At 42.9% G+C, this 14,559-nt stretch overlaps 1 protein-coding gene across 1 annotated transcript; it reads left to right on the top strand.

Moving 5' to 3' along the window:
* The first annotated feature begins 191 nt into the window (after positions 1 to 191).
* On the top strand, positions 192 to 2,244 carry LOC121872249 (leucine-rich repeat extensin-like protein 5). The gene is made up of 2 exons (XM_042374916.1): positions 192 to 593; positions 877 to 2,244. Exons 1-2 carry the CDS (start codon positions 192 to 194, stop codon positions 2,242 to 2,244), a joined length of 1,770 nt encoding a protein of 589 aa, XP_042230850.1.
* The last annotated feature ends 12,315 nt before the right edge of the window (positions 2,245 to 14,559 follow it).

Below are 14,559 nucleotides of genomic sequence, written 5' to 3'. Positions count from 1 at the left end.
CTGGTCTGGGTCCCTGCTTCCCGCAGAACATCCCGGCCACCAGTGGTCCCAGGGCCCCGTGTACCACATCAGCACCCCGGCCACCACTGGTCTGCCCCGCCTTTACATTGCATTCCCGGCCTCCATTGGTCCCAGGGCCCCGTGTACCACATCAGCACCCCAGCCACCATTGGTCGGGCCCTGTATGCCACATGCACCCCGGCCACCACTGGTCCTGCCCCCCCGTGTACCACATCAGCACCCCCGACCACCATTGGTCCCAGGGCCCGTGTGCCACATCAGCTGCCCAGCCACCTGGTCCCAGGGCCCGTGTACCACATCAGCACCCGGCCACCACTGGTCTGGGTCCCGTGTACCACATGAGCACCCTGCCTCCATTGGTCCCAGGGCCCCCGTGTACCACATCAGCACCCCGGCCACCACTGGTCTGCCCCGTGTACTACATTAGCACCCGGCCACCTGATTGGGGCCCCCCGTGTACCACATCAGCACCCCAGCCACCATTGGTCCGGGGCCCCGTGTACCACATCAGCACCCTGCCTGCCACTGGTCCTGGGGCCCCGTGTACCACATCAGCACCCCAGCCACCATTGGTCCCAGGGCCCCGTGTACCACATCAGCACCCCTGCCACCATTGGTCCCAGGGCCCCGTGTGTACCACATCAGCACCCCGTACCACTGGTCCCAGGGCCCCGTGTACCATGAGCACCGGCCACCACTGGTCCTGGGTCCCGTGTACCACATGAGCACCCCGCCACCATTGGTCCTGGGGCCCCGTGTCCACATCAGCACCCCGGCCACCACTGGTCCTGCCCCCCCCGTGTACTACATTAGCACCCCGGCCACCATTGGTCCCAGGGCCCGTGTGCCCATCAGCACCCCGGCCACCACTGGTCCTGCCCACCCCCGTGTGCTACATTAGCACCCGGCCACCATTGGTCCCAGGGCCCCCGTGTACCACATCAGCACCCCGGCCACCACTGGTCCTGCCCCCGTGTTGCTACATTAGCACCCCGGCCACCACTGGTCCTGCCCCCGTGTACTACATTAGCACCCCGGCCACCACTGGTCCTGCCCCCCCGTGTACTACATTGCACCCCGGCCACCACTGGTCCTGGGGCCCCGTGTCCACATCAGCACCCCGGCCACCACTGGTCCTGGGGCCCCGTGTACCATCAGCACCCCGGCCACCATTGGTCCCAGGGCCCCGTGTGCCACATCAGCACCGGCCACCACTGGTCCTGGGGCCCCGTGTACCCATCAGCACCCCGGCCACCACTGGTCCTGGGGCCCCCGTGTACCACATCAGCACCCCGGCCACCACTGGTCCTGCCCCCCCCATGTACCACATCAGCACCCCGGCCACCACTGGTCCTCAGGCCCCGTGTACCACATCAGCACCCCGGCCACCACTGGTCTCCCCGTGCTACATTAGCACCCCGGCCTGCACTGCCCCCCCCCGTGTACTACAGCACCCCGGCCACCACTGGTCCCCCCCCCGTGTACTACATTGCACCGGCCACCACTGGTCCTGGGGCCCCCATTGTACCACATCAGCACCCGGCCACCACTGGTCCTGGGGCCCCCGTGTACCACATTAGCACCCCGGCCACCACTGGTCCTCAGGCCCCGTGTACCATGAGCACCCCGGCCACCACTGGTCCTCAGGCCCCCGTGTACCACAGGCACCCGGCCACCACTGGTCCTCGGGCCCCCGTGTACCACATAGGCACCCCGGCACCACTGGTCCTCGGGCCCCGTGTACCACATGAGCACCCTGCCACCACTGGTCCTCCAGGCTCCCGTGTACCACGCAGGCACCCAGCCACCACTGGTCCTCGGGCTCCGTGTACCATGAGCACCCCATACCACTGGTCCTCCGGCCCCGTGTACACATCAGCACCCCGGCCACCACTGGTCCTCGGGCCCCGTGTACCACATCAGCACCCCTGCCACCACTGGTCCTGCCCCGTGTACCACATCAGCACCCCGGCCACCATTCCGGGCCCCGTGTACCACATGAGCACCCCGGCCACCACTGGTCCTCGGGCCCCGTGTGCCACATGCGCACCCCGGCCACCACCACTGGTCTGGGGCCCCGTGTACCACATCAGCACCCGGCCACCATTGGTCCCAGGGCCCCGTGTACCACATCAGCACCCCGGCCACCACTGGTCCTGGGCCCCCGTGTACCCCATGAGCACCCGGCCACCACTGGTCCTGGGGCCCGCGTGTACCACATGACAGGCACCCCGGCCACCACTGGTCCTCAGGCCCCCGTGTGCCACATCAGCACCCCGGCCACCACTGGACCGCACAGCCGAGTTCAGAGCTCCACACAGGACAACAGTGCCTCATCTTCCTCTGACACACAGCATCATCTTCAAGTGAAAGTCTGCCTTCTAAGGCCAGCGTCGTCTTCACCTGACAGCTGGCTGGCTTGACTCCACCTTCACCTGGCTGCCACCCTCACCTTCACCTGGCTGCCACCCTCACCTTCACCTGTCGAGCGCCGCTCTCATAAATCTCTCTCATCAGCCACTATCAGATGCATGAGAGAGAGACATAAATTTCCAGTCTATTTTGGACCTGGTGTGAGGTGCGCTGTTGGGCTCAAAAAGTACCGGGGTTAGAGGCGCTTGGGGACGGGGGTCAGGAGTGATGGGGTCAAGACTAATGGGTGTCTGGAGTAATGGGGTCAAGAGTGATGGGGTCAGCAGGTGATGGGTAAAAATGGGATCAAGAGTGTTGGGGGTCAAGACTAATGAAGTCAAAAATTATGAGGTTAACAGGTGATGGGGCAAAGAGTAATGGGGTCAAAACTAATGGGGTCTGGAGTAATGGGTCAAGAGTGATGAGGTCAAGAGTGATAGGGTCAAGACTAATGAAGTAAAAAATGATGGGGTCAAGAGTAATGGGGTCAATACTAATGGGGTCAAGAGTGATGGGGTCAACAGGTAAAGAATGTTTTAATCATGAATGTTGAACTTATGAATGTGGGGATCTGAAGTGTTATAGCAACTGTATTAGTGTTGTAGTCTTTAATGTTGTTAGTCCTCAGTGTTGTAGTCCTTAGTTATAGTTATTAGTGTTGTTATTATAGTTATTAGCTGTAGTTATTAAAGTTGTTAATTCTGATTTTTTTACGGAGGCGAAAATATAATAATAATAATAATAATAATAATAATAATAATAATAATAATAATAATAATAATAATAATAATAATAATAATAATAATAATAATAATAATAATAATAATAATAATAATAATAATAATAATAAATAATAATTAATAAACAATTATATAAAAAATATTAAATAAAAATATAATATAATATAATATAATATTATTTTTAATCATAATAAATCACAAAAAAAAATAAATACAAATACTTAAAAAAAGATCAGTAGTGAGAAAGGATATACAGATGTACTGTATGTTGTGTTGTCAAAATAAGAGAAACACTTAAGACCCTGCAATTGTGTGTAAATGAGGCAGAAAGTCAGATCAGCAACCTGGGACTTGGTCACATATGGCAGCAGGGTCTACCATTACACAATACATTATGCTTCCAATATCTTCGCAGGCGGTAGTACCTCCCTGTTAATTATTAATTGAAGTTATTAGTGTTGTTAGTTATTGATTGTTGTGTTTAGTCTTGTAGTTATTAATTGTATTTTTAGTGTTGTAGCTGGGAATGATGACGTCAGGGGTGTTATGATCAAGGTACTGTGATCAAGCTGCAGGGTTCAGGAGAGTTTAATTTTGGACTACAGATAAAGGGTATTTAGCCTCTCGTAGTACCTGTCGCATATATGTAATGAAGACAAGACAGTGCTATACGTGTGGTCGGTGAGGTGGGTGGAGTCAGGTGCCGTATTATTATTTCACCTTATCGAAAGTAAATTATTTCATCTTAATAACGAATGATAACAAAATGAACTAAATATTAAGGAACATTAAAGACATATTTCCTTTTGTTCAGATCCACAGGAAGTTTGTTTTTTATAGACGCAGTTAAAACTTAGAACAGTTTGAGTGTGTTAGATATTGTATTACTTCGTCAAGAATCCAGCGGTACGTGATACAATTCTTATTATCCCACCGACACTGACCCAAGGCTTTGATAAAATACCTTAGAACTGTACCCAACTAACCTCTGTGGTAATGAAAGTCAATTAAGAGTGTAAAATGTCACATCAGTATGAATTTGAATCGAGTTAGACTGGCAGAATGTACACCGTCTCTTGTTTTTTTAATCTGTTTTTGTTTTTTGCTTATCTAATCCACAGTTAATTTTGGAGTGGATATCTAAGGCAATTAGTAAGTCAAAGTGATGTGTTATTTGGGAATTATCAAGACGTGTAAAGATGATAATGAGGGCGGAGGTGCTAATTATATGACCACATGATGTCGGTGTGGGTGAGTCAGGTAACTGCTGCATTGATCGCGTGTCATCGTGGTTAACAGAGATAGATGTGCAATTTTTTGTTGTCATTTTTGACCAATTGCACGGGAGGTCATAGGTCACCAGCAGGTCATGTGAGTCATCTGAAAGATGTGTTGTACTTGCTTGTGAAAGTTGGTCTCTTTAATTCATTTTGATTTCTAGTTCTTACATAACACAGGCAAGAGTCGTACAGTGTTTATTACTGTTAACACCACACCTCTCATCTCAACTTCGTCCTGGGCGTATTTCCACCACCTGCCTCTTAACATCATGGTAAAATCTGTCTTTAACTCTTTGAAAATCTGTCATGAAATCTCTGAAGGCAGAGACACACTTAGATTACCATTACTTTTCTGCTACTATTTTCAGTATAAGAATGTACCTTAAGTGTTTATGTTTTTCAATACCCAAATCGCTCATCTCCCAGTCTTGGTTTCATAACTCGCCTCGCTACTGCCTGGTGAGGTTTGTCTGTATGACTTACAAGGGAGTCACATCACAGTTGTCATTATATTCTTGATTTAAGGCCAGATTGACTTAGTGAGGGAAAGCTTAAGACAGCGAAAGAAATTGAGGAAAACTCTCTTAGGATTAACTTGTAGAGTTATATAGAATGCACGTGTGTATGTGTTTGTGTACGAGTGTGTGTGTTTGTGTGTGTGTAATAATAATAATAATAATTAATGGTTTATTGAAAGAGCTTGGCGGCCAGAAGGCTGAAAATATACAGTTACATATTTGGGGAATGGGTTTCGAGTTACAGTACAAATAATATACAAGTAACATAAGTGATACAAATAAGATATATAATAACTAGATGGGGAAAAGCTCAAACTACAGTTCATTTCAACATAGTGACAAGTGTGTGTGTGTGTGTGTGTGTGTGCGTTCTAGGGATGAAATTTTGATTTTATCAAAATGAATGGACGACTATACGGTTATCTAATTTACAAACCTTATTTACCTTATCTTACCCCTAACTTCATTTATCTAAATTTTGGGTACATTAAGACAAGAAATATGTCCTCAATGATACAGAACCAACTTTAATATACACGGACTATAGCTTACAGTTAGTTTCAACAATACAAAAAAAATCCCTCTGTAATAAAACAGTTCATAGGTGTATGTATTTTTCACCTACATGGACGGCAGGTTAAGATGTTCTGATACTAACCATTGTTTACCTATTCCAGTATTGATGTTTTGTCATGGTTCAATATATAAATAAAAAACTAAATAAATAATACAATTTTTGTCTTCTGAGTGTTTCCTGTAATGTATTGACCTTAAGTTTATCTGTAGTCTCATTCAACACGTAAACACAACAGTTGTACAGTATATACGTTCACTCACTAGTAATCTTTCTTGACGAGTAATTCCTGCATTGAGTTCCTCGCCCTCGTGTATACATAATCCTTGAAAAATATCCGTAAAACTATATCTCTCGGATTAAGATCTGGAGAATTATAGTGTCCATGACCATTTATAGCGCCCAAGTGTCGATTTGAGAGTACACGATCATGCCAATACTCACGCACGTAATCCAAAACTATATTTGTGGTGTGTGTGGTCTTGCTCCATCTTGTTCAGGGAGAGAGAGAGAGAGAGAAGAAAAAAAAATCCCCAAAATTAATCGCCATGACTTGGAAGAAGGGAATAAAAGTTGTGTTGAAGAAGGTGAAGATAACGATCAACATTCACTTCATCAAGAAAGATCGGTTCAATGATTCCAGCGCTTGGAAACACCTCACTCACACACACACACACACACACGCACGCACACTCAAACACACACACACACACACACACACACACACACACACACATCATTTGAGAGGCTATGAAGGTGTGTGTCCGTGATTTCAGAGGTATTAACCGTGCGCTTGAATACACACCAACTTGAGATCTGCTTACTTGAGTGAAAAGTACCAAACATACGTATATCAGCAAAGTACATATCACACTATAAATATACCTCATCTCAGACAACATAAATGCTCTCATCTATATCACCTTCTGGGTTTATGGGATAATTTTGAGTACACCTCAGCTAAGAACTTCCCTGAGAGGTTGTGAAGGAGAATCTATACAGTCTTTGGATTTCAATGTATGTTTACGTTCTACATCTCACAAGTATTAAGTTAGTGAAGAATAATTAGGATTAAAGGAGGTGAAATAAGTTAGAGAACTTTGTGTGTGTGTGTGTGTGTGTGTGTGTGTGTGTGTGTGTGTGTGTGTGTGTGTGTGTGTGTGTGTGTGTGTGCAGCCAGGGAACCATGCACCGTCTAGTCCGTGTTCTCAATATATAACCATAGGTGGTACTGTACCTCATCTATTTGTTTGTGTATAGTTCATGAATTAGTCATTTGGCTCAGTTCATGAAATGGAATCCTGATCCTATCCATCCATCAATCAAATCTAACCTAACCTAACCTAACGTAACCTAACCTTATTCACGAATTAGGCAAATACTGTGACCTAACCTAACACAACCTTACCTAACCCAACTTAACCTATAGATTAGGCTGGTTGGGTTGGGTTGTGTTGGATTAATCTAGAAGTCATTTTACGAACTGGCCAAAATGACTACCCAGTTCATGAGCTTAGCCATTAAAAAAAAATGGAAGAAAGAAGATAGGACGGGACTGTCAATAGTGGGCGTCTTGGGGGCACAACAGGCTGACATAATCTGAGACAGGTGTTCCACTTCAGCAGGTCCCACTACTGCTGATCCGCCTTTACGTGGGAGTAGATGGAGGATGAAAGGAAGACTTTTGGCATCAAGAACGCTCCAAGTTTTAAGGCAGAAACAATATTAGAGTCATCGACCTTGTACACAAAGAGAGCGCTGCGTGACGCCCTTCAGCTGCTCAAGATGAACATCAACACTCTAGGTAATTTATTAAACAAGACTCCGTTACTTTATTCCTAAATATGAACTTATACTCATCTACCTGAAATAGCTTTAGGCTTCCGTTAATTAAAGTAACACTACATATAACACCATCCATTATCACTACATATAACGCCATCCATCATCACTACATATAACACTATCCATCATCACTATATATAACACCACCCATCATCACTACATATAACACCATCCATCATCACTACATATAAAACTATCCATCATCACTATATATAACACCATCCATCATCACTACATATAACACCATCCATCATCACTACATATAACACAACCCATCATCACTACATACAACACCATCCATCATCACTACATATAACACCATCCATCATCACTACATATAACACCATCCATCATCACTACATATAACACCATCCATCATCAATACATATAACACCATCCATCATCAGTACATATAACACCTTCCATCATCACTACATATAACACCATTAATCATCACTACATATAACACCATCCATCATCACTACATATAACACCATCAATCATCACTATATATAACACCACCCATCATCACTACATATAACACCACCCATCATCACTACAAATAACACCATCCATCATCACTACATATAACACCATCCATCATCTCTACAACACCATCCCTCATCACTATAGTAATAAACAGAGCTTCTTTTTTTGTCATATTCTTTAAATTCCAACCTTATTAAACAGTAATTATTTCTGAATGGTCAAATTTTGAATTGGCCTCAGTGAGAGAGCTGTTTGGGTCAGTATCTGTATATCACAATGGTGTTCCGACGCACTGTAACCAAGGTGTCAAAGGTGGAGGTGAAGGCTTGCCAGGTGAAGGAGAAGGGCCCCCGATCTCACAAACTTCAGACCACAAAACACACTAAGACCCAAAACAACAAGAAGAAGGTAACCACCACTTTCTGCCCTGTACAAAAGGACCAGTACCTGCCATGGGGAGACTACATCTTCACCGGGAAAAAGACAAAGAACAACAAGAAGCGCTGAACCTTCCCTTCTGACATTAAAAAAATAATAAAAAACATATTAATTGATTTTGTTTGTATTATTTATGCTTTTATTATTTTCATCTGTACACGTGCTGTTTTGGGAATATATTTTGAGTTACATAATATTTAGGTACAGCCTCAACACGATCAACCCGGATATAGTAGTCGCTATTTTCCGATTGCATAAAAAAATTAATAATATATGTTGTAATAATGCTTGTTAGACTTGTTTTATCATAGAATAATGAAGAAAATGTTTTGTAAATCAACTTACTAAAATACATTATTACAGTTTGTCTTTTTAGTAAATTTTTTTTACGATAAGATGAGGCTTGAGTGTTTCTATTTCTCGCTGAATGGAAGAGACGCAGCTTTTGTCTTCTTACAACTTTTCAAGTAATTTGTACCAAAATAGAAGATTTTTATTGTCCACATTTAGGGTACAATTTTTTTTTATGACTGAGTAAACTTGCAGATAGACCTTATTAATGTGGTATAGCTGTAAATATCCTTCAGCAATGAAATCCAAATATGAGGTCAAGTGAACATTTTTGCCTAGACTCCACCTTTGTTAGGACCAAGTTATAACAAGTTATTCTGCCAAGTATCCAATAAGTACCCATGACTCAGAGTTAAATAATACCTAACCTAATCTAAGTTCATCAAACCTAATAAAAAAAAGGGTAAAGTGGTAAAGCATTTTTTTCTTAGAAAAAGAATTATATTCAGAGGTTTTTTCTCAAATACATTCATGTATCTTACCCTAACAATACCTTACCTTACCTCATCTAACCTAAGCTAATGTTACCTAACCTAACCTAACCAAGCCGCAACGCTCATGACACAATTAAGTTCTCTAGAAAAATTTCAATTTCTTTTTTTTAAAATACATTTGCAGAGACAACAAACTTTTGATAATTATTTCTCCAACATATCTATAAATCTGTTGATGATATATAAATTTAACTTAGGATACTACTATTATGTATTTTAACCTTAATGCATTTTAAATTTAGGTTAGGTTAGGCATGTTAAGGTTAGGTTAGGTAAGGTTAGGTTAATTTAGGTAAAGATTAGTTTAGGTAAAGGTCAGGTTAATGTGGTTAATATATAGGACTAACCTGCGAACGAGTTATGTGTATTACTGATTATTTTCTTACTTTATTTTCATCAGTGAGTTCTGTTGTTGGTCTTATATGGACGTAATTTGCGAATTTAGGGATAAAGACAACGAGACCTTTCAATTGTTTAAAGACCACGACATTGTTCCTCTAAATAGAGACTGTCCACAATGTGGGAATCCCTGTGCTTTCAGACAGGAAAGAAAATTTTTCATAACTTCCTCAACTCCTGACGTTTCCCGCCATCACAATAAATCACTCCGCCGACCGGGCTGCATAAACGCCGATGCGGGCGTATCAATTCACGTACAGAAAATGCCTCAAATTTCACCATATCATAGTAAGTTCTTTCTGTTTAATATACCAGGGGTCCGGGGGGTCAGACCTCCCAGGTAAGGAAGTTAGATAAGGTTAGGTAGGTATGTTTGGTTAGGTTGGTTAGATCTGTTTTTCATACCAACAAATGTTAAGTTACGTTAATTTTAGAAATCTCCATTTTTTAACACCTTTGCACAAACTACAACAGTGTCCACTATAAAAAGACAGTGAAAATCCAGCGTTTGTATATTAGTTTTCGCTCAACGTCGCCCGCGGGTTAGTCCTGAAAAATTACCGTTTAGGTAAAGATTAGGTAAAGTAAAGTTAGGCTAGGTTAGGTAAAGATTAGGTTAAGTAAAGTTAGGTTAGGTTAGGTTAGGTTAGGTTAGGTTAGGTTAGGTAAAGATTAGGTTAAGTAAAGTTAGGTTTAGTTTGGTCAGTGGTTAACCATTATCCTCAAGTATCACTCAAACATAATTCCATCTTGACAAATGACACTTGAAGTACGTCTAGCAACTATTATGTGCGTCGATCTCAGCTGATTTCTCCGTCTCTTGTGATTGGTTGATGATTTTGTTAACTGAGCGACGATTGGCCAACTAGCTCCTGCACCCCCATCTACCTTCGGACAAGAGAACCGAATTTACAGGGTAAACACAAGAGTTACAGACTGCTTACCGGACTGTAATTAAATTTTTAAAATGAGAAATTTACGGGACTGTAAGGAGTCTGTAAGTTACGGTACTGTATCTCTGCTACTGTACGTAACTGATGAGGTGTTTTGAGTATGCGGCCTCATCACGCTAGCCGAGTCATGACACCTAATGATCTAACACAAGATCTTCCTGGGAAAAAAAAAGCAATTGCATTTTATCCTCAGCCAAGGTGTGTCTGAGTGGTTCATTTTACTGATTGTTTGCTGGCCTCCAGCTAACCGTGTAAAGAACTGCTAGTCCAGCCTTCAGAACAATTACCAAAGCATCACAGACCAATAAATCATAACAGTAAAAAAAAAAAAAAAAAAAAGGATTCTGGGTCATCCACAGAGTGACCTTCCAACTCTCGTGTGTGAGGAAGGTCGTGCATTAATGGAGTCAGTCATTACAGCAAGTCTCAGGCCTCATACACACCAAAATACATTGTCTGGAAACAGTAGCGCAGCAATGTTTCTGTACAGATGCGAGACAATCCAGAAACAGTCACGAGACTGTCCAGAAACACTTGGGAGACACGGCAACATTGTTTCTGACTGTCTAGCGAATGGTGCGAAATAGTCCAGAAACAATTGGTAAACTGTGTTGCTGGACTGTCTCGAGATTGTTTGGCAACACTCCAGAAATATTGTTGCGCGACTGTTTCTGGATAAAGTTTCTTGGTGTGTATGAGGTCTTGAGACAGTGTTTCTGGACTGTTGCAAGACAGTTGCTCAACAAAATTGGATTTTTCTGAGACAGCCGCGAAACAGTCCAGAGACAATGTTGCCTAACAATGTATCTCAGTGTGTACGCGGCCTTAGATACAAACCTTTAGGCCGAGACACTCACCAAGCAACACTAACAGACCTTCATAAGACTTCACCATTACTACAACTAACGACATCTGGTGACCACAAGATCACTGACATGGACCTCTCACTGCGCCACACACCACTGACTCAACCTTCTCAACAGTGTCGTACTAAACAGAGCTGTGAATGAACCACCCAGACGACACACTTTCAAAGGTCTATATAGATAGTCCGAACTCTTAACAAGGTCTTAAAAAGGGATGAGGTTTGGATATCATCTTATTATTTCTTTGTCGTTTTTTTTTTTTACATTATTTAATTTTTGAGCTGTGAGTTCTCGGGTAATATATACAGTTTATCAATACGAGAAACAATAACATGATCTATAGCCTTAGCCACAGAATAAGTATGTATGGGGGAGGGGGGTAACATAAAGGAATCGTTCTTCTTCGCTCGTCTATCAGTACAAGACGTTTATCTATATATATAAAACAAAAAGAAGTATGTCTGTGTGTTTGTGTGTTTGTGTGTGTGTCCGCACGAGAATCTCGGAAATTACTTTACCGATCTGTAGTGATCATGGATGGTGTTATATGTAGTGATGATGATTGGTGTTATATGTAGTGATGATGGATGATGTTATATGTAGTGATGATGGATGGTGTTATATGTAGTGATGATGGATGGTGTTATGTAGTGATAATGGGTGGTGTTATATGTAGTGATGATGGGTGGTGTTATATATAGTGATGATGGATTGTGTTATATGTAGTGATGATGGATGATGTTATATGTAGTGATGATGGGTGGTGTTATATGTAGTGATGATTAGACAATAAAATAATAACAGTTTAATGCTAAAAAAATATACTTTGCTGTACCGTTGTAGTGGAACTTACATACACCGTTAATGAACTATTGATGGGGAAAATTGTTCTTGCTGTGGCATCCTCAGGCATTGCTGCAACACTACTAGAAGGAGGGCGTACTTCACACTCAACTTTTAAACTGCCTCTCAACCTCGCTCACAATGAGAATCCAGTGTGCAACATCAAAAAAGGATCGGCAAAGGCAAAACTCTTAGAAAAATGCAGCCTCATAGTCTGGGATGAAAGCACTATGTCTCACAAGTTAGCGTTTGAAGCATTGGACAGGACCTTGCAAGACATAAGATAAAATGACCATCTCATGGGTGGCATTACAATGGTCATTGCTGGAGACTATCGCCAGACCCAACCTGTCATTCTTCGAAGCACTCCAGCTGATGAACTGAATGCGTGCCTCAGGGCATCATACCTTTGGAGAAGTGTTCAGACACTCACCCTATCCACAAACATGAGAGTACATCTACAAGATCAGGATGCTGGACGGTTTGCAAACCTTCTACTACAGATTGGGAATGGAACTTTCCCTGTTGATTCAGGACAAATAATCATTCCTCAAGGATGTGGAAATGTTGTAAAGTCCTCAACTGAGCTCACTAACATGGTCTACCCAAACAAGTGGCTGCGTGAACGCGCAATTCTGGCACCAAAGAATGAAACAGTGGCTGAAATCAACATGACTCTTCCAGGCAGTGAGACCTCATTCAAATCTGTTGATACAGTAATCGACCAGGACCAAGCAGTCCAGTACCCTGCAAAATTCCATAATTCTTTGGAGCCCGCTGGAATGCCTCCTCACCACCTCACTCTCAAGATTGGAACTCCTATAATGCTCTTAAGAAATCTTGAACCACCAATCCTCTGCAATGGCACAAGACTGGTGGTGAAGAACATGATGCCACATGTACTGGAAGCTACAATACTGACAAGAAAAGCTAAAGGAGAGGACGTTTTTGTACCAAGGATACCTCTCATCACCACTAACCTGCCATTTGAGTTCAAGCGACTTCAGTTCCCGGTTCAAGTGACCTTTGCCATGACCATCTACAAAAGCCAGGGACAGTCCCTAAAGATGGTTGGCCTAAACCTAGTGTTTCCTTGCTTCTCTCATGGACAGTTCTAAGTTGGATGATCCAGAGTGGGAACTGGCAAAAATCTGTACATACTTGCTGCTAATGGCAAAACCAAAAATGTGGTCTACCTTAATGTACTACAGTGAGACAATGTGGAGCCTCCCGGAGGGTGGCGTCCTGCCGTGGCCTAGCGAAAGAGCCGCCCGGAGGGCGGCGATTCCACTAGTAATCAATAATTCAAGAAATGCCTCGTAGATAGAAATTAAATTAGGTTTACAGTATCACGTCATTAATGTTGAATTGCCGGTACGATAATTAGGGCTTTCCAACTTATTGTAGTCGAGTTATAGCCTCCTGTTTAACTTACAAGTGTGTGTGTGTGTGTGTACCTCCACGCTCTCACACTCGGTAAAGAACACATAGGATATTAAGACAGTTTATTCGTCTACAAGAAGTTAAGTAGTGTTACCAGATGTGATAAAAAAAGCAGCCTGCAGGAGAGTGACTCATGGGTGGGAGAATGCTCCCCCCGGGGTGGCTGTACCTCACACACTAATCATATTAATTAACAATGATAATGTCAAGAGGAAGAAGAAAAAAAGACTGTTGCTGTTACTGAACACAACTCAAAGATATTAATTTTGTTTTGTTCAGGAGAGTTGAACTTTCTTATAATAGGTTTAAGAGAAAAAGAACAAAGACGTTTTGTACGAGGAGGAGTGTTGAAACGCAAGCTTTATAAAATGACTAAATTTACTGGTATGAATCTCACTCCCACAGATAAACTATATTTATTTGGTGTATATTATGAGTGATTACAGGGACACTTAACATCTTTATCGAGTCTTTTATTAACGATATATCATCATCGGACTCCAACATCGACCAAACACGATTTCAAAACCTAACCTAACCTAACCTACATCTGACGTTAGGTGGCTCACTCAAGTGTGTTATAGAATAATAGAAAGGTATAAGTTTGTCTCCTCTCGCTGCCTTCCGCTCAACCTCTAGCTGACTGGGATAGTTTTTATTTATTTAATTTTTTTTTCTGGGGTACTTATTGATCGTATGATGATCAGCACTTAAAACAAATGAAGAGAGTCGGTGGTGATGATATGACACACACACACACACACACACACACACACACACACACACACACACACACACACACATATCCTACATAAACTTCACAATGCAAGTTAATCCTAAATGAATTCTTTCTCTATTTCCTTAACTCTCTTCAACTTTTCCCCCCACTAAGT

Source organism: Homarus americanus, unplaced genomic scaffold (assembly GCF_018991925.1).
Source record: "Homarus americanus isolate GMGI-L3 unplaced genomic scaffold, GMGI_Hamer_2.0 scaffold5589, whole genome shotgun sequence".
Classification (NCBI taxonomy): domain Eukaryota; kingdom Metazoa; phylum Arthropoda; class Malacostraca; order Decapoda; family Nephropidae; genus Homarus; species Homarus americanus.
Note: the sequence above shows the minus strand (reverse complement) of the source record. Positions and strands in the feature narration are given on the sequence as shown.

Coding starts and splice junctions, on each gene's coding strand:
- LOC121872249 (XM_042374916.1), top strand. CDS start 192: ATGCACCCCGGCCACCACTGGTCCTGCCCCCCCGTGTACCACATCAGC. Junction 594..876: donor CAGCACCCCAGCCACCATTG/GTCCCAGGGCCC, acceptor TGTGCCCATCAG/CACCCCGGCCACCACTGGTC.